At 36.7% G+C, this 26,061-nt stretch overlaps 1 protein-coding gene across 1 annotated transcript; it reads right to left on the minus strand.

Annotated features, from left to right (window-relative positions):
* Positions 1 to 242: 242 nt before the first annotated feature.
* On the minus strand, positions 243 to 25,803 carry LOC129263756 (tRNA (guanine-N(7)-)-methyltransferase non-catalytic subunit wdr4-like). The gene is made up of 11 exons (XM_064101019.1): positions 25,769 to 25,803; positions 19,050 to 19,166; positions 17,290 to 17,409; positions 14,655 to 14,789; positions 12,583 to 12,739; positions 10,797 to 10,909; positions 8,731 to 8,785; positions 6,831 to 6,997; positions 5,930 to 6,131; positions 5,551 to 5,629; positions 243 to 3,429 (listed from the first exon to the last, which is right to left on the minus strand). Exons 2-11 carry the CDS (start codon positions 19,121 to 19,123, stop codon positions 3,134 to 3,136), a joined length of 1,398 nt encoding a protein of 465 aa, XP_063957089.1. The 5' UTR covers positions 19,124 to 19,166; positions 25,769 to 25,803; the 3' UTR covers positions 243 to 3,133.
* Positions 25,804 to 26,061: the final 258 nt, after the last annotated feature.

The raw sequence follows: 26,061 nt of genomic DNA on the forward strand, positions 1-26,061 counted from the left end.
TGTATGTCCACCCCCCTCCCCTGTATGTGGGACCTGCATGAAAATAAAGTAACTATGCTCTCAAATTATGATAACAATAAGAATGAAAAATGAACAAAAAAATAATATTGATAATAGTAATAATACGGTAATGATAATAATAATGATCACAATATATGTCCCATGGAACTTGGATACTATTATCATTTATCATTACTTGAGCAGTTCATAGATTAAAGTAAGAATGGAGAAATAAGGGGGTCCAGTACAGAAAGGTTGATTATTTAATGGAATTGTCCTAAAGGAAATCCAAAGATATTGGGTGATTTCATGTACAGTGTTGATGTGGTGTTCGTGTCTTAACACCTTCACCAGGCACACCACCATACTTGAATGAAGCTGGTGTTAGGATTGACCTTGGAAGTATGTTGGGATCTGGGCCCCGTCTTACAGAGAGTTGCGATTGATCCGATCGATCGCAACTATGGAAAGCCATCAACAACTATTGTGCATGTTTATTCAAAATATTTCAATTAGGCCTATGTATATTCATGTATTTTTGTTTTCTTGAAAATTTGTTGCTTCTCTTTGTTTACAAAAGACATTGTGCAAATTTCCTGTAGAAAAAATTATGACACTGATGGATTTCCATAGAGTTACGATTGATTGGATCAATCGTAACCCTTTGTAAGACAGGGCCCAGGTGTTTAACGCCATCTGCTGATGAACTGAGCGTTACAGCTGGTGTTGATGTGATGGGGCCTGGGATATTGTGATTTCAAGTTCAATGTTGGCGATTTCTAGCTCACAAATAAAGAATCATCATCATCATCATCAATCATCATCACCACCACCACCACCATCATCTCCATCACTACTATCATCAGCACCATCATCACCACCATCCGCATCATCACCACCATCATTATTACCATCATCAATATCATTTCCATCTCCAGAAACCTTTGACACAAAGCCTAGTGATTGAGATTTACAATTGTCTTGATAAATACTAGCAATCAATCATAACGATTATCAGATCAATTGCTAGACTCTTTGTGCTGCGGCTCATTTCAATATCACACAAAAAACCAATAGCATGAAACAGAAAGGGAATTATGAAAAAATGTATTTATTTATCACATCCATTTGATAATTAGTTTGGCCATCTTTTTAATATCACCAGAATTTCTAGAATGAAATGAAGACCAGTAGGTCTTTTTTGAAAAAAATTATTTGGAATTATGAGTCTTCTTTTAGAAGTTTCAAAATCCTATTTCTAGGGGAAAAATCCTAGTTACTGTCACATTCTCCTTATAAATCCTACTAAATAGGATAAAATCCTACCAATTGGCAGCTCCGGGGTTGTTTCACAAAGATTTAAGTATGACTAAAGTCGCACTTAAATGCCGATGCGTACATGATACGCAACGCGCGATCTTATCGATAGATACGCAGTAGTGTGCGTTCTCATGACACGATCTGACCAATGCGGTCAAGCTTTTCATACCATACTCAACTTTGTATTTAAGTGCGACTCTAAGCCATACTTAAAGATAAATGCCAGTTGTGGTGACGATTTCAAAATGAGTTCGCACAGAATCCAATGAAATTACCACCAAAGTGTCTGTTTGTATAAATAAAAAACATGTGCCAAAGGATTCTGGAAGAAATTGTGTAATTGCTGAGAAATTAGCAAATAAGCACGGGATTCGGGTCAAGCGTCGGGCCGACATTCAAAGCAATAATAATACACTGTCCCACGTGCGCTTATCTGTGTTGGTGATCTTCAGTGTGAACATTTTTCAGCGTAGATTTCAAGATTTCACAAAGTTCAGTTTATGTAACTGTACCAGATCTAGATCCTCGATGATATAGTGACAATTAAGCCTGGTTTTACTGACTTTCTCGGGAAATCAGTGTTTACTGCAACTACTTTCATTTATCTTTAAATCTTTGTGAAACACCCCCCAGGTGTTATATAAATCTTCTTATAGTCAGCTTCCTCAAAAGTTGAATAGATATCTCTGGTCCTAGAAGAGTTCTCTTGGAGAATAAACCAACCTTTGAGTGAGCTTTCTCGGGGTATTTAGTGATGCTTTGATCTATTAAAGAGAATGGTGGATACCTACATACAAAGGTAATTGCCAATTCGTCTATTGCCAACTTGTCCACTGATCACATGATCTACCTTCATTTAGTCTAATATTATTCCATGCATTAACATTTCGTCTGTCAACCTTATGGTCCAATAATCACTTCGTCTCATGACAGTTCATCTCTTAACTAGTTGATCTTGTACTCGTTTTCTTTTCATTCATTTCACCCAATTTACACTTAGTCAAGTTACACCAAATGACATATGGACTAAATGGGTATTGGACCAACTGGTTATTAGACGAAATGGTGAGTGGAAGAAATGGCAATTAGACCATGTGGATAGTGTACCAACTGTTGGTAGACCAAATGATAGTAGACAAGTTGGTAATTGGATGAATTGGCACAATTGAGTCTGAAGACTTGCCTTGACTTGGACTATATTATTCAACGAATTGAAGGTTGACTTGTTAAAGCAGCTTTTGAAAATGGTAGTGACTGTTCGCCATCATTCACTTACATGATAGAGGTTCCCATAAGCAGCCATGCTTGAGGACAACAACAATAATAATAATGATTATTACGCTCATATAGCGCTTGATACAAAGCGCTGCATTCTATTACCCCGGCTTGAGCACGGCTACCCTGATCGGATGCTCGAGCAAGGAATTCCTTCCTGCTGGGTACCCACTTACTACACCGGGGTGGAGAGTGGCAAATGTAGATAAACGCCTTGCTAAAAGGGCGCGAGTGTTGCCATGGGATTTGAACCCCGGACCTTGTGGTTCAAAATTCAGATTATCCACTGAGCAACAACACATCTGCATCCAATTGTTATGTCCTCCAACATGGCAACTTGTGATGTCATGTAGGAACACTATTGCAACGTTCTGTACATCCACTTTGCTATTGCTATAGAGTTGATTCCACTGTCTCCACTTAAACTGAATTGGTATTTCCGTCATTACTGTCCTTGTCATGATCGTCGTCCTCCTCCTCATCACCACCACCTTCATCAATTTCAATGAATGATCCTAAATAGTCCACTTTGCTCTTGCTATGAAGTCGATTCCACTGCCTCCATTTCAACTGAATTGGTATTTCCCTCATCACCATTCTCCCCCTGATCATCATCATCACCACCTTCATCAAGCAAAGTCCTTTTAGGGGCATCACCATTGTCTGCAGCGCCCTCTAGAGGACGTTTCTTGTTGAGTTTCCTGGCTCTCTTCCTGTGGCCCTTCTTTGACTGGTTATACTCTATCCGCTGCTGTTTCCTCTGGCGGTAGTCTGGCATGTTGTCATAGGGCACCTTGTGAAGACCTCGTAAGACACTCTGAACGTTGCAAGAACCTGTGCATGTAGGAGTCGGAGAAGTTAACAAAAGTTGGTCCATTCTATAAACAGAGTAGGAGTTCATCAAGCAAGCAGGACAAAGGGTAAAACCCAGACAGCTTAGATAATTTCTTATCAATGAAACTTGTGGGCAATGGCTTAAAAACATAGAGAGCTCATTGACAGTGCAGAATATTTGTAAACTGGAAGTTCTGAGTGCCTTGGGTCTCAATCCCAATCACTACCTCTTTTTCCCCTTTTCCCTATCTCCCTCCTTTCTTCCTTTTCCCCTTTAACTTTCACTCTCTCTCCTTCCCTCTACTCCATCATCCTCTCATCCTTGATATTAACCCTTATTAAACTGGGGGGGGGGGGGTTAATTTGACCCCCCCTCGACAAATTTTGTCACTTCGCCTTCGCGCCAATTTTTTTTTACCGCACAGCTCGCTGACTTTTTACTTTCAAGTCTTGCGCATCTTTTGAGACCAAATTTGCGATGCCCGGGTACGTGGTTCCGAAATTACGCAACACTTTGTAAGTGCATGTCGGACCCGAAATTGCTCAAAAACGTGATACCGTGTACAAAGTCAATGCAAATTGTGTTTTTCAACCAAATTTCATAAATGTATGATTATTTTCACTTTTGTTGGTTTTAATGGATTTATTTTATGCTATTTATGATAGCAAAAGGTCCCTGACAAAGTTCATTGGAAAAAACAATAAAAAACAGAGGTTTGAAAAAACAAAGAAATACATAAGAATTTAAAAAACAATAAAATACATAAGAAATTAATCATATTTTTGCAATTTTTTTATAGATATTTGTTGGAAATGTAATAATTGATACTCCCACCATAAATTAGCATTCTTCTAGCTATATAAATTGAGTTAAAGGCAAAAACATACACAAAAACCCAAATTTAGGGCAAATTTCATACGCTTATTTCCATAATTAATTAATAACAAGTGGAATGCCTCTGGCCGTCTCACCTGCATCACGCGATTCAATATAGCAGCAGTGCTGATTTTGAAAACTACTATAACTCGCACAAGATGTTCAGTGATACTTGGTTACTCTTATTTCCATGTTTTATGAACTAGACCAATACACTTATAGAGATATGATGGCAATTCAACAAATACCCCCAACGTGGCCAAAGTTCTTTGACCTTACATGACCTTTGACCTTGATCATGTGACCTGAAACTCGCACAGGATGTTCAGTGATACTTGATTACTATTATGTCCAAGTTTTATGAACTAGACCAACACACTTTCAAATTTATGGCTGTAATTCAACAAATACCCCAATTTGGCCAAAGTTCATTGACCCTAAATGACCTTTGACCTTGATCATGTGACCTGAAACTTGCACAGGATGTTCAGTAATACTTGATTACTATTATGTCCAAGTTTCATGAATCAGATCCATAAACTTTCAAAGTTATGATGGTAATTCAACAGATACCCCCAATTCGGCCAAAGTTCATTGACCCTAAATGACCTTTGACCTTGGTCATGTGATGTGAAACTCATGCAGGATGTTCAGTGATACTTGATTAACCTTATGTATAAGTTTCATGAACTAGGTCCATATATTTTCTAAGTTATGATGACATTTCAAAAACTTAACCTTAGGTTAAGATTTTGATGTTGATTCCCCCAACATGGTCTAAGTTCATTGACCCTAAATGACCTTTGACCTTGGTCATGTGACATGAAACTCAGGCAGGATGTTCAGTAATACTTGATTAACCTTATGGCCAAGTTTCATGAACTAGGTCCATATACTTTCTAAGTTATGCTGTCATTTCAAAAACTTAACCTCAGGTTAAGATTTGGTGTTGACGCCGCCGTCGCCGCCGCCGCCGCCGTCGGAAAAGCGGCGCCTATAGTCTCACTCTGCTATGCAGGTGAGACAAAAACTATAAACAATTAATATTTTGAAAAATTTTCTATACAGTCTTGTAGTTTACATCCGGCTCTATGCGTGTGCAAATTTTCGCGGCGATCGCGCAATCAGTGGCCAAGATCTGAGGGGGGGGGGGGGTCAAATTGACCCCCCCCAGTATATACTGGTCCGAAATAGCCCAGTTAAGATAGGGTTAATGTTGACTTCTCTCTGGTGTAGGTACTTACATTTTAAGAATTCCCAATCGTTCTTCGCCTTTTGAGCAAGAAGTGCTGCACTGTCCTCTTTTGAAACATTTTCTGAAACCTAAAGATCACAAGACATCAGTTAGCTAACAACAGCATCTGTCGTATCATTGTTTTCTCATCTCTTTTTGGTATGATGTACTACGATTTCCAACTACAATACCATACAAAATGAAAATACATGGGGGGGGGGGTGATTACGTACAATGTAATGGGGCTACAATTTTGTGACACTCAGGTACCAAACAAAAAGGATTAATGAACAATCGAATGAATGAATAAATACAATTTGTATTTTGAAATAATTAAATAGATCAACCAATTAAACAACTAATTCATGAATGAACAAAACTAAACCTACCTGTAGAACACCATCTTTATTTGGTTCTATCACACATACAAGGAGGGGTTCCTCAGGGTTAGGTACTAGGACCAGTAGTCTTCCATTTGGGTCAAAGGCTAATGACCATGGAGGATGCTTGCATTGGAGCCTTGTGACTTCTTGGAAGGTCCAATGTCCATCTTTCTCTGCTGTGACATGGTAAACCGGAACGGTGGAATGACTGAAAAGTGAAAAGTAATAATATTGATGATTATTACCTATACAAGGCATTCTAAAGATAAATAAAAGTCATATTTTGCTCGCTACTTTCAATCCCAGACCAACGAGGTAAATGTTTCCAATGTTGCCCTCCCCAAGCTTTGCCCATAGGAATCTTGTACAAAACAGAGGGCAATGTTGGCCATATTTCTGCTAATGCACTTGCGCAGTAGGAGCCGGTTTTGACTCGGGCCAATATGATTCAGTTGCGGGCGACATATTTGATGTTCCCCTCAAGGCCAGTCAATATTATGTAAATATATCACATTGTGTGCTATTTTCAAATTCACTAAGGTATATATGTAATACAGAGAAAACTGTCTACTGATGCCTTTTCAGGCAATCCTCATGTTAGTGGGTATTTAAATTTTTATTTCAAATTATGCCTTATTAGAAACGCAATTATTATGTCTAATTTGGAGTTTTTTTTATGATATCAATGAAAATGAAAGCCAAATAATATTTATTCCATAATATGACTTCAAAAGAAAGTAATGACAAATTGTTTAATTTCCTTTCAGAATATACCAAATAACAGAAACTGAGTGTAAAACCAAACCCTTCATTAACCCTTTCATTTTTCATCTTCATTTTGAGATTTGCCATTACATAGAATAGAGAGCCACATAGGAAATGAATGGTATAAGAATAGTGTACTAACTCTAATAATGTCACCGCAACAAGATTGTGCTTTTTGAAGCAAGATATGCACGTCACGGTAACCTTGTTTTTAGCTCCACGCTCTTCTGATGAAGGTCTGGCCCAATCAAAAGAAGTCCTACATAGTTCTTTTCCTTTCTTGTAGTCCCACAGCATCATAGTTGAGTCCTGTTTAGAGTAAAGTGAACATACACACTTCAAGATAAAGTGGTTTAAAGGGAACAGACACATTTAAAGATACATGAGAGTAGTTGCAGTATACACTGATTTTACAAGGAAATCTGTAAAACCAAGATATATTGTCACTATATCATTGTGGATCTGGTAGTTACATAAACTGAACTTTGTGAAATTATGGAATCTAAACTGAAAAACAACCACACTGTAGATCGCCAACACAGCTAAGTCAAAAAAAAATCGATGGATAAAGGGCAAGGGTAAACAAGTGGAATGCCTCTGGCCGTCTCACCTGCATCACGCGATTCAATATAGCAGCAGTGCTGATTTTGAAAACTACTATAACTCGCACAAGATGTTCAGTGATACTTGGTTATTCTTATTTCCACGTTTTATGAACTAGACCAATACACTTATAGAGATATGATGGCAATTCAACAAATACCCCCAACGTGGCCAAAGTTCTTTGACCTTACATGACCTTTGACCTTGATCATGTGACCTGAAACTCGCACAGGATGTTCAGTGATACTTGATTACTATTATGTCCAAGTTTTATGAACTAGACCAACACACTTTCAAATTTATGGCTGTAATTCAACAAATACCCCAATTTGGCCAAAGTTCATTGACCCTAAATGACCTTTGACCTTGATCATGTGACCTGAAACTTGCACAGGATGTTCAGTAATACTTGATTACTATTATGTCCAAGTTTCATGAATCAGATCCATAAACTTTCAAAGTTATGATGGTAATTCAACAGATACCCCCAATTCGGCCAAAGTTCATTGACCCTAAATGACCTTTGACCTTGGTCATGTGACGTGAAACTCATGCAGGATGTTCAGTGATACTTGATTAACCTTATGTATAAGTTTCATGAACTAGGTCCATATATTTTCTAAGTTATGATGACATTTCAAAAACTTAACCTTAGGTTAAGATTTTGATGTTGATTCCCCCAACATGGTCTAAGTTCATTGACCCTAAATGACCTTTGACCTTGGTCATGTGACATGAAACTCAGGCAGGATGTTCAGTAATACTTGATTAACCTTATGGCCAAGTTTCATGAACTAGGTCCATATACTTTCTAAGTAATGCTGTCATTTCAAAAACTTAACCTCAGGTTAAGATTTGGTGTTGACGCCGCCGCCGCCGCCGCCGTCGCCACCGCCGTCGCCGTCGGAAAAGCGGCGCCTATAGTCTCACTCTGCTATGCAGGTGAGACAAAAAATTAAAATCCATATTTTACTGTTCAAAACAGAAATCAGAACGAAAAATCCTCCGGAAATCAATTTTGCCAAATTGATCGTGGGCCCAGCAGCCACTGCGCAGCGCCAGATTGATGTTGCTCTATCCCTCAACTCTTTGAACGCCAAACAGGTTAGCAGCAACTCCCATGTTTTAACGTCTTTTGGTCTGATGCGGCCAGGGATTGAACCCCCGACCTCCCGGTTGAAAGACGGACGCTCTACCACGTAAATACACCTTTATAGGATAGGAGCTATTACTAGGTGAGGTGAATGGGTACCCGATAGGAAGATATTCCTTGAATGCTTGAGCACCCTATCAAGGTAGCCGGGCTAAAGCCAGGGTAATAATAACATAATCATGCTAAGCAGGGCCCGCTGAAAGAACAGTTTTCGGAACTGAAGTCGCTACCCTGGGTAAAATATGACGTTATTATTATAATCATTACTTATCAAGAGTTTACTCACCCCTGCACAGGAAATCAGTAGGTCTGATGACAGAATATATAGTCTGCTGAGGAATCTAAAAAGAAGGATAAAAACAATAACCAAATCAACAACCCTCAAAGTGAATACTGGCAATGTGTGTGATTTAAAAAAACTTGCCCATATGTTGAGTGGCATTCACAAAATTGAAGGTGGTTTAATGAAATTACAACATGGAAATTTCATTTTTTTTTTGAGAAGGTACGTTTTATTTAGCACACACATTTAGAACAATCTAAAAATTCCTGATACAGAATGAGGGTGTTGGTAAAACGCGCTAGATATGGATTAATGCAGGTTTAGGCAAATTAATTTCACTAACCCTGCGTTAGTTCATGGCAGAAAAAATGGGCGCGTTGCATAAAAGTTACTATTGTGGTGACTTTGCCACCCAATGGTAACTACCATGGTAACGATGATCAACAGCCAATCAGAATCAAAGATTCCATGCAAGTTACCATTGGATGACAAAGTTACCATAATGGTAACTTTTATGCAGCGGGACCCATGACAACCAAGCATCAATCTAGCATTCCACTCCATTTTAAACATTTGATTTACAAAATACTCATCATCTGTTTTGTACACTTTGAATTTGTTTTAATAATATTGGATGATTTTTTTAATCTTTGTAGGTTTGCATGGTGGAGTTTATAACGTGGAGAAGGTTTATGGTTCACCATGTGTAATGTGAAGGGAAGGAAATACAGGCAGAAAGATTGAAATTGAAAGACGAGATAGGATGAAAAGAGGAAATTAGAAGTATTCTTTTCTTGAAAGTGAGTGAAGTCCTGAAAAGGACTGTAAACCAGATGAGATGAGCTGAATATGGCTTGAGTAGTGATGGTTTGAGTAGTAGCAGGATGAAGTGAAGAGAGGTTACTCGACGTTTCGGGCAGGGACTGTCCGTCTTCAGGAGAACCATCGCTACTCAAGCCATATTCAGCTCATCTCATCTGGTTTATCCTCTTTTCATCCTATCTCGTCTTTCAATTTCAATCTTTCTGCCTGTATTTCTTTCCCTTCTTCATATTACACATGGTGAACCGTAAACCTTCTCAATGGCATATTTTTTTTGTATGATATGGGAAATAAATAAACAAAATTACTAAAATGGCAGCCCGGATGCAGGGTTCACATTCACTAAACTCAGGTTTAATTTATTTCAAACTCTGGTCTAAAGGTGTACTATGGAAAGCCAATTGTGGCACAAATCTCTAAAAGTACAAATTCAATTTATTGGGGCCATTCTTGGTCATGTATGTGACCGAAATTATGACAAATCTTGACTTTAATTAGTTATAAATCTAAAAAGGTTTAGAGATTTAGGTGATATAACATTAAAATGTTTAGTCAGCTATTATTTGGAAATATTTTTGCAGTCTCCAGCATAAAGGTTCAAGGTCAGAGGTCAAAAGAAGTGGGTCACGTGTGTGACTTCACACATACGCATGATTTTGAAAGTTTAATTCAATTTGGAAATTCCTGTGAACTTTACAATGAAAATAAACTTTAAAAATCATAATTCGTTATGAATCTCTATAATTTTTATATTTATAACTAATTAAAGTCAAGATTTATCATAATTTCGGTCACACACATGACCAAGAATGGCCTATTAGCTCTTCTGTCAATTAGATCATCCATAACTCTGTAGACCAATTATGAGGACCCCTCGGTAGACCAGCAGCACCGTGATTGATGCTGCTGAGTAGGGCCATCCTCCCGTTTTCATTTGTCAATTTCACATGTGGGCTAAATTGTGGGCTATTCCATAAATATTCAACCTTTTTGTTCGTCCGACCCCCCACATTTCTCAATTCTTACTTCACTTCATGATCTTACTCCTTTGAGAGCATTACAGACTGTCATAAGAACCAGAAATCAGAGACAGAAAATTTCACGAAGGTCCCACATACATGGGGTCGGACGTACATATTTTATGGAATAGCCCATGTATCATTTCATTTGTATTGTTATTTGTTTTTAACAGAAATAAATTCAATTCAAAATTCAATAGTTAATTTACAGGATTGATAGACACTCACTCTGTGTGCCCTAAACAGTAATTGTGTATGTTGTACGCATTGGGAAGATGACTAACTCTTATCTTCTCATCTCTCTCAGCCGTCAAGATGAAGTTATCATCATGGGAGATTACCTGAATAATAAAAGAAATAAAAAAATGTTAGGAGATAGTGCTGGCAGTAGCGGATCCAGGATTTTCTAAGAGGGAGGGGGCACATTTTTCTGAAGAAAAGTTTTACAAGCACAAAAAAAAAAGGGTTCTTACCCAAAATTAAGGATATTTCCTCCATGCAAAAAATATTGATAAGCAAAAAAAAAAAAAAAGTCTTCATTTTCAAAAGGAGGGCACACTTGTTTTAACGGCATTTTTGCAGTATAAATTCAAATTGTACCTCTCAAAGGGGGGGGGGGGGGGAGGGCACGGACCGGCTTTATCCGCCAGTGAGTGCTGGTCGATAATTGAATTCAATCCTAGTCGATAATCGCCAGCAGAATACCGCCGAGTCTGAAAATTCATTAAATATGTTCACTACGAGACGTGAGAGCTGAGAGCAGGGAAGGGGGAAATGAAAGTAAGGATTTCATCAGTGTTTGTCCATGAAAAGAGGCCATTTGGGTACCAGCTTACAAAGCTTGAGTTGGTATAAAGCGACACAAAGCAGCATTTGCAGTCAATAATTAGTGATTAACTTTACAGAATCAACAAAATTTCAGTCAAAGTGTTACTGCGATATATCAACATAATCATACAGTATTTTTTTTCAATATCGCATAATTTCAATATTGTCAAAATATCACCCAGCACTACTACTAGAGCCATGAATATAAGAGCACTGAGCAGGATTAAATTTTTTTTGCTTGAATTTATTGCCTCTTAACATTTTGAATCCTGGTACATGGGCATAGCCATGTTGTTCGGTGTGTCTACAACTTTAATTTACTCCACTGCAGAACTGCCGCGGCATTCTTAAAGGCCACTGCACACCTTACGACTGCTAACGATCCGATTTTGGAACAAATCGCATTTTGCTCATTTTTTGAAAATGTGAATGAAAATATCATTTTATTTGAGGTTCAAATTAACTGAAAGATTACTAATATAGCAATTTTGAAAGACTGCAAGCCTTTATTTTGGATTTAAGGTCAAATTAATTTCAAATCTTAGCAAACGGAACGACTGCTATGACGTCATTACGACTAGATATTAAATTTGCTTTTATTCTCATAAAATAAGGATGATAGCATTGTCACAGATTTGAACATAGGTATTCGTACGATGATTTCAAACATTACATAGTAAGATATTCCATGTTGCAATATTAGCATCAAATTCTACTGCGTTTTATTCCAAAATCAGATCATAGAGTTTAGACTAATGATAAGGTGTGCGGTCGCCTTAACAGTTGCAAACTCAACGAAATGGCTACTCTGATGCACAGGGATTTTACCATCAGAAATATAGCATCATATGAAAGTAACAAAATATAGATCTTAATAAAGTGGTTGATATTCTTAGTCTTTGGTGACACTACATTTTTATTATTTTAGCGGTCGACCGGTTTGGTAAAAATTGCACTGATGATCACCCGCATCGGTCAGCCCCCGGTAGACTGACCACTTCAACTCAGCCCTAACTTTGGGCCTTTGGGAAAAGCACAGTTTAAATAATAATAATAATTATAATAACTTGTTTATCTTATATATATGTTTTGTATAAAATCATCAAAGAACGCATATATTTATATTTAGAAACAACACCAAAGAACATATATGTTAGAAAACAGAAAACTGAGGATTTGATCTCACCACATCCAACAGCATAGATACATGGCCAAGGATCAAGACCGACTCCTTGTTCTCATCGCTAATCTCAAATCGATACACATCACCTGCCTTGTCTGCAACATAGAGGGCGGTCTCACTATTATCAAATGTCACTGCCATGCAACGTTTTACCACCATCCTGTATGGAAAATTGGAAAAGATTACAATCTCTTTAAAAATTCTTGAAGTCGATCAAAATATCATATCTGTGTGTTGTTTTTTTTCTATATGAAATCTACATGCATTCCAAAACATGGAATTGCCTGTAGATTTCTAATATCTAATCATTAAATTTGTAAGATAAATGGTCAAAGCTTTTATTTACAGCAAACTAAAAAATTGCCAAGACATGGCGCTAGATACAATACAATATAAAATTTGGATTTTAAATGGCAGAAAACAAGATTCAATGGCTACGCCACCTTTTTATGATTGACATGTTAGATGATTTTCAAGCATAATTCACATTATCAACCATTTAACAAAGCTATAGCCGGGGATTAATCCATAGGGCAATTCCAGACCTGCCAACCTCTGGAAATGAAAAATTGTATTCTGTGATTTAAAAAAATGTATTCCCCCCAAAAAATGCGTGGCGCGCACGCTCATCGCGGCGCTCAAGCTAAAATGCTCACTGCTCTTGCAGATGAAAAAAAACAACATTGAAACATTTGTACCAGTATATCTCACCCTCGTTTTAACAAAATGATTGAAAAAAAAACAAGTTACCTGAAATTACATTGATCCAATAACTATATTTGTGTTATATTTTTATTTTTTCTAAAAATCATATTTTAAAAAGTAAACAAGTGGAATGCCTCTGGCCGTCTCACCTGCATCACGCGATTCAATATAGCAGCAGTGCTGATTTTGAAAACTACTATAACTCGCACAAGATGTTCAGTGATACTTGGTTACTCTTATTTCCACGTTTTATGAACTAGACCAATACACTTATAGAGATATGATGGCAATTCAACAAATACCCCCAACGTGGCCAATGTTCTTTGACCTTACATGACCTTTGACCTTGATCATGTGACCTGAAACTCGCACAGGATGTTCAGTGATACTTGATTACTATTATGTCCAAGTTTTATGAACTAGACCAACACACTTTCAAATTTATGGCTGTAATTCAACAAATACCCCAATTTGGCCAAAGTTCATTGACCCTAAATGACCTTTGACCTTGATCATGTGACCTGAAACTTGCACAGGATGTTCAGTAATACTTGATTACTATTATGTCCAAGTTTCATGAATCAGATCCATAAACTTTCAAAGTTATGATGGTAATTCAACAGATACCCCCAATTCGGCCAAAGTTCATTGACCCTAAATGACCTTTGACCTTGGTCATGTGACGTGAAACTCATGCAGGATGTTCAGTGATACTTGATTAACCTTATGTATAAGTTTCATGAACTAGGTCCATATATTTTCTAAGTTATGATGACATTTCAAAAACTTAACCTTAGGTTAAGATTTTGATGTTGATTCCCCCAACATGGTCTAAGTTCATTGACCCTAAATGACCTTTGACCTTGGTCATGTGACATGAAACTCAGGCAGGATGTTCAGTAATACTTGATTAACCTTATGGCCAAGTTTCATGAACTAGGTCCATATACTTTCTAAGTTATGCTGTCATTTCAAAAACTTAACCTCAGGTTAAGATTTGGTGTTGACGCCGCCGTCGCCGCCGCCGTCGCCGCCGCCGTCGCCGTCGGAAAAGCGGCGCCTATAGTCTCACTCTGCTATGCAGGTGAGACAAAAACTTACTGTCGTATTTTGGTTGCAAAAACGTACTAAATATGCCAAAAACATACTGGTTGGCAGCTCTGCAATTCCATAGAATATGTACGTCTGACCCTACGTATGTGAGACTTTTGTGAAATTTTCTTTCACTGATTTCTGGTTCTTTTGACAGTCTGTAATGCTCTCAAATGATCATGACTTGGTCAGATCATGAAGTGATGTAAAACTTGAGAAAAATGGGGATCGGACATACAAAAAGGTTGATCACTTTACGGAATTGCCCCCATACTGACCTTGTCCATACTCTATTCCAGCTAGGAGTTGTGGTCCACAGTGTCAATTCCTTCTCGTCTGTGCATGCTGCAAAGTACATCCCGCTCCCAGAGAAGGCTGCAGCTAGAACACGCCCAGTCGGAACATGGGGGTCTCTGTCAGGGAGAAATTTACTTGTCATAAATAGGGCCTATCTTTTCTACTTTTTACTTGGGCCAAATAAACTCAGATTGACATACCACAGGGAATAATTTTGCTTTACAAATTTGAATAGCATTATTGGTCATAAGGGAAAAGCTCTCAACTAAGTAATGTATATGTCAAGATATGCTATACAAAAGACTTTAAGCATAGCAGTCTTTCAAAAATGTGGAGCAAATTGCGATGCGATACCAGGAAAACTATTCCCTGTACCATATTCCTTTGTGCCTTCTTTTTGAGAAACACTAAAAAATATTTTTAGGGGTATATGTCATGCATCACGTATACCCAAGTGAGGACTTTTTTTGCTTGTCAAATTTTTCATGTTAAAAAATACCCCCCCCCCTTGGGAAATCCTGGATCCGCTCCTGAGTTAGGATCATGATAAGTGCAATATTGACCCTAACAAATGGAATTTTTATGGTATTCCATAAAAATAATACTTGTGCGTTGTACTGTTCAATACGGTACCATATTGAACAGCAAGGTAGTAGAAGTCTGTGGGATATTCATCAGATTTCAGTCTTATTTTCAATAAAAATACGCTCTCATATTGCAGAGGTAAATGATGCAGACCAACCGACATAGAGGGCATTGTTGCTTTAACCCTAACTAGGTCGGGCTTTTTTTACTGTTCTGTGGCCGGGGGGGGGTTGATTCAACCCCCCCCCCCCCCGAGATCTCGGCCGCCGATCGCGGTAGTGTGCGATGTAATCTACAAATCTGTAAGGTAAAATTTTCCAAAATAATGAGATTTTATTTTATATGAATTAATTATGCTAATTTATGCATAAATCATACTTTTTGCTCTAATTCACTAAATAAAGCTCCTAGAATGCTAATTTTTGGTAAAAATATTCTTTGTAGCATTCTTAACAATGGCAATTGAAAAAAACTTCGGTTTGGAAATCAATTTCTTATGTATTTTATTGTTTTATGAATTTCTTATGTATTTCTTTGTTTTTCTTTGTTTTTTTCACCAGATTTATTGCACAACCTTTTTGAAGCATAATTATGCTAAAATCAATTGATTTCAGCTGTTTGAAGTGAAAATAATCATATCTTTATGAATAAGACGAGAAAACTCAATTTGCATTGACTTTGTACACAAAATCATGTTTTGGAACAATTTTTGGTCTGACATGCACTTACAAAATGTTGCATAAATTTTGGAACCGCGTACCCAGGCATCGTAAATTTGGTCTCAAAAGATGCGCGAGACTTAAAAGTATAAACTCTGCGAGTGGCGCGGTCAAAAAATTTCGCGCGGCGGAATGATCGCAGAAAATGTTGAGGGGAGGGTTGATTCAACCCCCCCCCCGGCCATTTTAGGGTTAAGGAAGGTCCACTTTGCTCAGCTTTTGGGACCATTTTCTCTCACTAGCAAATTGGTTTATTCAATGACAGAATTTAATCCTGTTTACTGAAGACTAAACAAATTTAAGACAATAATTCAGTGATGGTTTATTTTTAAAACGTGGTCCAATATTCCAATGTTTGTATATTTTTGTACTTCTATTGTTTGAATCTAGTATTGTCATAATCTGTTAGTTAACCTCTCTTTTGCTATCACTCCTTGAGTGTATTGTGTCGGTTCATGCTTTCATTGGCATGCGTACCAAGTTGTGCGCGTACTTCAATAGTATGCGCGTATCGAGTGGACCTTCCTAATAAAAGTAATAGCAACACTGCTGTGTGTTGCTGCCCTCTACGTTCGTTGATGTAGACCAAGATACGCCATGTTTTTGATGCATTGCTAAAACACTCTACATGTACTATACTTTTTATTAATCCCATGAGCAACTGACAGAGGGGGGGGGGGGCAATTCCATGAAATAATAAATCTTTTCATACATTAGAGTGAACCCCAATCTCTTTCCATTCTTTATTTCAATTCATGGGCTGCTCAACTATAATGAAACAATAATAATAATAATATCAATAAAATAATACTTATAATACTATCAACAAAAAAATTAGAATAATAATACAAACAATAATAACAACAATAATAATAATGATAATAATATCAATAATATAATAATTACAATACTATCAACAAAAAAATGAAAATAATAATACAAACAATAATAACAATAATAATAATAATATCAATAATATAATAATTATAATACTATCAACAACAAAATAAAAATAATAATAAAAACAATAACAATAATAATAATAATATCAATAAAATAATAATTATAATACTATCAACAAAAAATAAAAATAATAATACAAACAATAACAATAATAATGATAATAACATCAATAAAATGATAATGATAATAATAACACAAACATTAATAACAATATTAATAATGATAATAATACGACAGATACCTGGGCGGTCACTTTATTGATTTCTATACAAACTCATTTTGCAATCGATACAATGCATGACATTCATCTTTAAATTGGCAACTAAGACAATTAATAAATCTTGCTTACATTATTCCTCCAAGTGGTTTGTCCTCGGGTTTCTTCTGTTCTTTCTGCTTTTCATTTCCTTTGTCCTCTGACTCCTTGGCTTTCGCCTTCAAATTAAACACAACCTCCTCGCTTGGATCGCTAACAAAGACAAACACAAGGTAAGTTATGATAATAAAACTAATAATATGCAACATTTATATAATAATAATATTCCGCATTTATATAGCGCTTAATACATCGGAACGACGTCTCTAAGCGCTTTACAGACATATTATTACCCCGGTCATCGGATCCTTGCATGCCCGCATACAATGTATGCACCGTCTCCACTCCCTGGGGAGCATTCCAACAAGAGTTCCAAGACTCAATTGCTAGGCATACTACATATAGGCTTTCACATCCTACCGGGTACCCATTTAACACCTGGGTGGAGAGTGGCAAATTGTGGATTAACGCCTTGCCAAAGGACGCTAGGCCATAGTGGGATTCGAACACACGACCCTCTGATTACAAGGCGAGAGTCAGAACCGCTACACCAAGACGCTTCCACATAGCACATAATACAAATGTTTCTAAGTGCTGCATACTATTACCCCGGCTTCAGCACGGCTACCCTGATCGGGCGCATTGAGCATTCAAGGAATTCCCTCCTACTGAGTATTCATTTACTACACCTGGGTCGAGAGTGGCAAATGTAGATAAACGCCTTTCCAAAGGACGCTAGTGCTGTGGTGGGATTTGAACCCCAGACCTTGTGGTTCAAAGTCATGATAATGAGATTGAATCCAATTGTGGAGGAAAATGTCTCTTTCATCCATTAGGCTTTGACAATACAGATACTCTTTGACCCTGTTGACGTGTAATGCAATACATAGTACAATTGATGCACATCGGCCTTTACCATCTAACAACCCCTTTTCATATGTACACCTCAGAAATTAACTGCAATAGGCTGCAAAATCGCTGTATGATCCTTTTGATCATTTGAATATAACAATATTATAATAATAACGCAGTTCTTGTATAGCGCATATCACATTATGTCATAATGTCCCTATGCGCTTCCTTCCAAAGGACTTGGATATTATTACCCTGGCTTTAGCCCCGCAGCCTTTTACAGCGCGGTGGCATTTCAAGGAATAAATTCCTGCCAGGTACCCATTCACCTCACCTGGGTTGAGTGCAGCACAATGTGGATGAATTTCTTGCTGAAGGAAATTACACCATGGCTGGGATACAAACCCACGACCCTCTGTTTCAAAGTCAGATGACTAATCCACTGAGCCAAAACGCTCCACAATGTAATATTGTAATTTAATGTAATAATAAAAAACGTTATCATTTTGTTTCAATATCTTCCTTGGCGACGATGAATTGACATGTTGAATCAAAAGTCAATCCTATTTCACATTCTTGGCGCATAATAAAAAGACCAAATAAACAGTGGGGAAAAAACATCCTCAGCCCACTCAAAGAATCATGATTTACACTGCTAAATTATTTCAACAACATTACCATACGCCATTAAGGCCGGATTACACCGGAATCGAATCCATCCGAATACACATATTTGGGTGGTTTTCGGGAGTATTCTGTTCTCCCTCCGCGAAAATTCAGGAAGGATTCAGGAACATTCGAATCCACCAAAACCATCCAAATTAGGCTAGATTCGGCTAGAATCGGTCCGAATTTGTTCGGGAGAATTTGATTTTGGTGTAACCCTGGCTTTAGTGAAAATAACAAAATATTTTTCCCATTAAATGATTTTCACATCTTACCTGTAGGAGATCACCTTTACTTTAGAACCACTTGTAATAGCAACATGTTGATCGCTACAGACAATAGAAGCCATTCCTCTTGATCTTTGTAGTTATGTGTCCAGCTTTGGCAAAGACCTAAAGAAAACAAAATACACACACACAAAAAAAATCAAACATCAGGTATGAAACCAGTCTGAAAGTTTAGTAAAGCTTCAATAATGAGCAATGAGTATCAGGAAAATAGAAAAATACTTATCACGAAAGAATCTTATCCCTAAATTACCTAGGCTATTTCAGACCAGGACATACGGTGTGGTCAATTTTACCTCCCCTTCAGATCTTGGTCCGGATTGCAGCAAAAATTTGTACGTGCGCAGAGCCAGGTGTAAACTACGAGACTAGATTACTAAGTATATGAAGTTATGTTCCAAAAGGAGCTAAATCCACTTTGGTATTTTTCTGTAAATCAAGTTTTTTTTAAAATTAACTGCTTTCCCGTAGCCACTGCTGTTTAATTTTGATATGAATCATAGTACTATCATCTTATATTAATTTAATCATGATTTAAAAAATCTGGCATTCATCATTGATTTTTAAAGAATTTTTGAAATTTTAGTTTTCATGGATTTAGCTCCTTTTAGAACAAAACCGTAGTAAAATGTCAATTTTTGCCAAATTAAACATGTTCGAAACGCATAAATATGGCTAGCAGAATACATTTCACATCTTTTCTGATGCTTATTCACTGACAATTACAAAAAAAAAGAAGATATTTTGTCATCTTTTTTAAGGACGGCAACTTTTTCTATATTTAATTCCAAAAGCTAAATCCAAAAATATTTATAAAAATTGTAAAATTTTTTTGTTTTCAGCAAAATTTGCACCGATGGTGTAAACTTGTATCCACAACATTTACCTAAAGAAATTAAATGCATAACTTAATGTAAAATAGGAAAAATAACCAATTTTAACCCTTTGCGTGCGGGCCCGCGAAACCGGATACCTCTCCCTGCGGCGGAGCTGTTTTTGTACATTGCTGGTATTTGGATCTGTGGCGGTGTTTTCCTAATCTATTGCTAATTGCGCCAAACTGAAGTATTTTCAGGATTTTTAGTAAATGTAAAGATGAAAGATCAGACATTTTTCTTTATAGAATTAACGGTCTCGCTTCTCAAATCAACAGAATAGTTAAGGAATTTACGAGGAAAAAGTCGTGTTATTTTGTAAAATCTTCGCTTTTTCCCAAGTCAATAGGCACTGTGTACAAAAATGCGTAAGGGCAATCAGCACGCGCGGACAAGTCGGGTTCGATCGATACCGCTTTGTTGTCTGCTCTTTTTTCATTGCTCATGAATGGTCTCTTTACCCCCTTGCAGATCTTTGCAAAGTGTATAATTACGACGATAATCCGATAATTTACTAGGTCATCCTGACGAAATACACTAATCTTTCTTTTATTCAGGGCGTTGGCTATTAGTCCCCTGCTCTTTTTTATAAGGAATTTGTTTGAGCGTCCGCCATGACTTTCTTTTGTTCATTTTTAAAAGAGCAGAGGATAAACGATGTTCTTAATTCCTTTATTTTCTGTTTGTTTCCTTTGAAATAGAAGACAAAAATAAGAGCAATATCGGATGAGAGAACGAGAGAAAGCGGGGGGGGGGGGGGGGGGGGGTCAAAAGTTTTCCAGGGGCCCGTTTTATATAAAATTTGTTTACAAGTTTTCAATAACACTTGAAAGCTATATCATTCTATTTGACTGGCGGATGGTAAATTTGTTTAAATTATTGCGCATTTTTTAATATAACATGTGCATGTATAATGTATTTATAAAACGGTACCAATTAGGGATTTCCTCGTTTTCCCTTTCTCTGGTTTCTAACCTGTAACTGAATGTATACCGCTTTCATTCCCTTATATCTATCGTCTTTCTATATCCCCTCCCTTCTACACCTTTTTTCTCTGAGTTCTTCTCATTTGAATTATATCTGTATCGTCTTCTTTCTTCCCGATTTGGATTACGAGGTATATACCCGCCCCCATCCCCCTCAATCCTTTCTTTCTGATTTTTTTCTTCTCAGTACCTGTCATTTTACATTACATCTAACATCCCCCCCCCCCTCTCTTCATCGGTAACGGTAACCTTCTAAAATTACTATTGTAAGTGTCATTTCACAAAAAATTCTATATCATCTTCCATTTTCTATATTGAAAACGTGGGTAGATATCTTTCACAAAAGACAATATGATGATGATCATCATCATCATCGTATAAAAATGCACGACTAAACTATTTTTTTTGTGAACCTGGGGCTTAGGGTTATGGCAAGACAGAGGCCTTAATCTTTCACTAAAAGTAATTTTCTTTTTTAGATTTTTTTTATAAATTATATGTTTCATTTAATTCGATTTCCCCCGCAGATATTATAGTAATAAAATAATTTTGTTCCTGAAGTTTGCGCATCGGTATTCGATTTGTAATATAATGAAATTATTTCAAAGAGTTAAACGAATAAAAGTGACTAAAATTGTAAGTCTGAAATCATACCTCCCAACTCTCTTCTTGTCACTTTCTACGTTTCTTTATCTTATTATTCCCTCAAAAAGAGCAAAGCAATTACTGAAAGTAAAAGAAAGTATTTTTTCTTGAATAAATTATAGCATCCGCAATCATAAGTGTTGTTTTTTATTTGTTCTTTCGTTTTGTTCTATTGTCTCCTTGATTTCAGAACCGATAATAAATAACCGTCCTCACCTCTTTCAGCAAACATGTACAAAAAATCCGAAGTCTATATAACTTTCTGATTTTTTTTTTCGGCCGGTCCACTCCCTCCCACATTCAGTCACGGAAACACTTTTTTTTCCTCTATGAATCTTTTCTACCACGCTATTCGCCAGTTTAAAAAATGAGAAAGAAATCGGCAAAAAGTACGAAAATCAATAAAATTTGGGTCGGTATCAACCTTTTTTTTTGGGGGGGGGGGGGGTGTAGGTTGCACATGAATAAAAGTTTGTAGGATTGAGAGGATTCTATTGGGTGACACGCCATACAAACGTGTTTTCTTTATAGGGGGTGCCTTAGCGTAATGTATCATCCTGTATTATTCTATTTCCTCCATTTCGCGCGAGGAAACTTAGTTCATTATTGGTTTTATCATTTGAAGTAATTATTTTTCCGTCAACTTTTCAATGCAGAAGTTTTCATCTGGGTGAGATAAGGAAATAAGATGAAGAGGTTCTAAAACCTAACCTATTATAAATTTATTCTGTAAAATTACATGAATTAACAAATTGTATTTTTTTTTGCCGCTTCATCCCCGTCCCACAGCTCAACACTTGCACCATAAAAAAACATTGCAGTCCCTGTATAACATCTTTTTCCAAACATTTTGGTTTAGATGCTAACCATGGTAAGCGCCCAAAATGCGATTTTTTTTTTGGTCGTAACGGGGGAAAAAAGGGGCCAGGACGGTCTTTATTCTTATTTTTTCTACAGCGTTACTCGCAATTAAAAACAGAAAATCGGAGAGAGGAGACAAACAAGAAATATTAGAGTGTAGGTCAGAACATTTTTCTTCGGGTGGGGGGGGGGGGGGCAAACAAGAACAATGATAAAAAGTCATCAGTTTGGCAAGGGTCTTAGGACCGAGTTGCAACAAACAAACATTGTGGGATTTTTTTTAAAGTAATCTAACCAAAAAATAAAGTCATGTTGTAATTCGTTTAAGTAGATATTCATGGAATTTTAGCAAAAGCGCACTTGTCTGTTCCCCCTTTTATCTCTGTATCTCATTCTCTCTCGTCCTCCCTGACATTTGAACATATTTTTTCGATAATTATTAAATAATTATTCGTTCATCCTTATATGCATCATCACCCAGGGGAAGCGCCTTTTTGCAATATGAATCACTGACGGATGTCATAAGCACCTGTGTTGTCGGTAATGAGACATTTTTTTTGATACGGTATGTTGGTCGAAAAAAGATTCATAAAAGCTTTTTGTATTGCTAAGTACGAAAAGCGTTCAATGGGTCATCCTGCCGATAAACACTAATCTTCCTTTTGTTCGGGGCGTTGGCCATCTGTATCCTGCTCTTTTCGGAAGGAATTTGTTTGAGTGGCCGCCCAGACATTCTTTTGTTCGGGTAGTGCCGATATCATGAACTACATGGACGTTCCCCCTTTGAAAAGAGCAGAAGATGAATGGTGTGCTAAACTGCTTTCTTTTCTCCTTTTTTCAGAATAGTAGACAAAAATAATGAGAAGAAGAGGGATGATGGGGAGGGAAAAAGTTCAAAAAGTGCACTGAGATCAGCTCAAAGTACTAAGACATTACAAGCTTTTTGCTTTTCTGAAAATGCAATCGATCGATGAAACCAAGGAGATATCATTCTATCTAGAATGATATCTTCTTGATTAAACAAATAAGACGAAAATGGTGAATAAACGCGTAGCTTATTACGTGACGATCTTGCAGAAAAGATGTTAGCGTATGTATCTATCAGAACAACGATATGGATCAAATCACGTGATCAGAACAAATCACGTGATCAGGCCTTATGCGCGCGCGTACGTGCTCGTCACAAAATTTATCCTCCCCGTCCGACTCCAACGAAAAAATCGGGTAAAGTTGAAATGATTTCCTATTTTCGGGATTTTTCCCCACGTAGCTGTATATTTTTTTCAATCTGTTATCGAAATAGGTTTATGAAGGAAATAGTGTCAGAGGTTTTAGTACATAACAATTACGAAAAAGCTGAAAAACTTCATTGAATTAAACCAAACATTTCTCGGCTTCTGTAGAAGCCCGTCGTAGCTAAGTGAACGACTCGCTGGGCTTCTGTGGAAGCCCGTCGCACTCAAAGGGTTAAATAACCGTATAGTGGATTTATAGCTCCTTTTGGAATAAAACTGTTTTGGATTCAACTCCTTTTGGAACAAAACTCAAATTTGCAATTAATCTTTACTAACCTTTCTAATTTTTGCTTTTCAAATGCGATGTTGCATTTGATCCCAACATGATATAAGATATATATATTTGTATCAAAAATCAATTTTGGTCGAAAGTGGATTTAGGCTTTTTAGCTCCTTTTGGAATCAAGCTCTTCATATAGCAAAATTTTCAAAAAATGTATTGTTTATAGTTTTTCAAAATTAAATTAAGTGTATGAAATTTGCCCTATTTTTTTTGTGTGTAAGGTTTTGCATTTAACTCACTTTTTTATAGCTAGTAGGTCAAATGACATTACGTACGAGCCCATGCAATGGCTTAATTATATTGTATTTATTTCAAAATATCTTTCGACCATTATATTATTCTTTATATAACAAATATATATTTAATACAGCATAATAAAGAAAAAAAAATGAAGGAAAGAAAGAAGAAAAATAAGAAAAGGAGGGAGAGAGGGAAATATAAAGAAGGAATGAAACAAAAAGTTAAAAAAAAATTAAGAAAATTGAAAAGGACACATAAATGGAAAGAAAGACTAAAAAAGGAGAGCGAAGCATTTATTTTTTCTTAATTATATCATATTTATTTCAAAATATCTTTCAACCATAATATAATTCTACATATAACATAAATATTTAAATACAACATAATGAAAAAAGAAAATGAAGGAAAGAAAAAAATAAGAGGGAGATAAAGAAAAAAATAAGAGGGAGATAAAGAAAGAGGGAAGGAAACAAAAAGTAAAGAATTTTTAAGATTGAAATGAAAATATGAAATGGACAAATATTATGGAAAGACAAAAAAAGAAAGAAAGAAACAATGGAAGGAAAATAAAAAAGAAAGAACAAAGAAACAAGAAAGGAAATATCAGGAAACACAAGTGTTTAATTTGACATTGCGGCTCTTGAATTAAAATTTATGCAATTTTGATCGAACATTCTTCGAAGCATGGCAAGGGCAGTTGCCTACATAGACTTTACATATATATGAAACGCATTACGGCAGCAATTTTCATAAAGCGACTGACGTGCATCTAGCGTGCATCAGGCTGTCTTTCGCCGCACTACTACTAAAAAAGTGATTTTCAAGGGCTCGTGCGGAATATCGGTGCATTTTTTATCTGCAAAAATGGAAATTTATTCTTCAAATTACAATTTACAGCTTTCCTGGATGGTTTTACAACATCTAACCTTGGTTAGTGGTTTAAGTAAGATGAATTCGTATCTATGGTAGATACAAAAATATTCCTTTTCTGTTAATTAAAAAAATAGAAAAATGATCAGTGCTAAAAAAACAATCATGTAAATTTAAAAATTGTATTTTATTGTTGTAGGCCTAGGCCCTAACTGTTAATTGTAAATTTTTAGTTTTTTACCAACAAATTTTTGCTCAATTTTTGCCCAAATTTTACTCTCCATTGGTCACCCGAGTATGGGCAAAAACGGAGTGAAAATTATTTTGCTATAATGGGCATTTGTGCTGGCTACTAAGTCCAAAATCCCGATTTTTGTGACTACTGCATTACTATCCAACTTTAATAACGTGGGATTGAGCGGGTGGGACAAGTGCTAAGGATTATCTCTCACGAGACACGAGTCACTCACGCCGGTGTCTGTTAATCTCAGCATTAGAAACTACAGGCAGCAGACAGCCTATCGTTACAGCTGTAATTAAAAAAATGTAATAGCATACTTATGATTCGATGAGTTATAAAATTAAAACACTAAATTACACCATTTCAAGCGGCGATTTCCATAAAATACAAAAAAAATTCCTGGATTCTTACCCCTCCACTCCACACGTCAGTGCTAGTATAGTGTCGCCGAAAAGGCAAAACGAAAAAGAAAGGTTTCTTCATCCCGATCCCCGTCTTATCTCGCATCATCACCCCCCCCCCCCGCATCGTCGTTCAGTGTCATCATCATCACCATCATCATCATCACTATCATCATCATCATCAATATCACTATCATCATCATCATCAGCATTCACCTCTCACTCTTTATCCCTTTTTAATCTCTCATTTCCCTACTCATCATCATTCACCTAGCTCTCACTCTTTATCCCCTTTTTAATCTC

The sequence above is a fragment of the Lytechinus pictus genome, chromosome 6 (genome assembly GCF_037042905.1).
Source record: "Lytechinus pictus isolate F3 Inbred chromosome 6, Lp3.0, whole genome shotgun sequence".
Classification (NCBI taxonomy): Eukaryota; Metazoa; Echinodermata; class Echinoidea; order Temnopleuroida; family Toxopneustidae; genus Lytechinus; species Lytechinus pictus.

Bases quoted from the DNA above. Each gene is read 5' to 3' on its own strand.
- LOC129263756 (XM_064101019.1), bottom strand. From the start codon at position 19,123: ATGGCTTCTATTGTCTGTAGCGATCAACATGTTGCTATTACAAGTGGT. The intron at 10,910-12,582 runs GTGAGATCAAAT...TTTATTATTCAG, and splicing joins TATCTATGCTGTTGGATGTG to GTAATCTCCCATGATGATAA. The intron at 6,998-8,730 runs GTGAGTAAACTC...TACTCTAAACAG, and splicing joins TACTGATTTCCTGTGCAGGG to GACTCAACTATGATGCTGTG.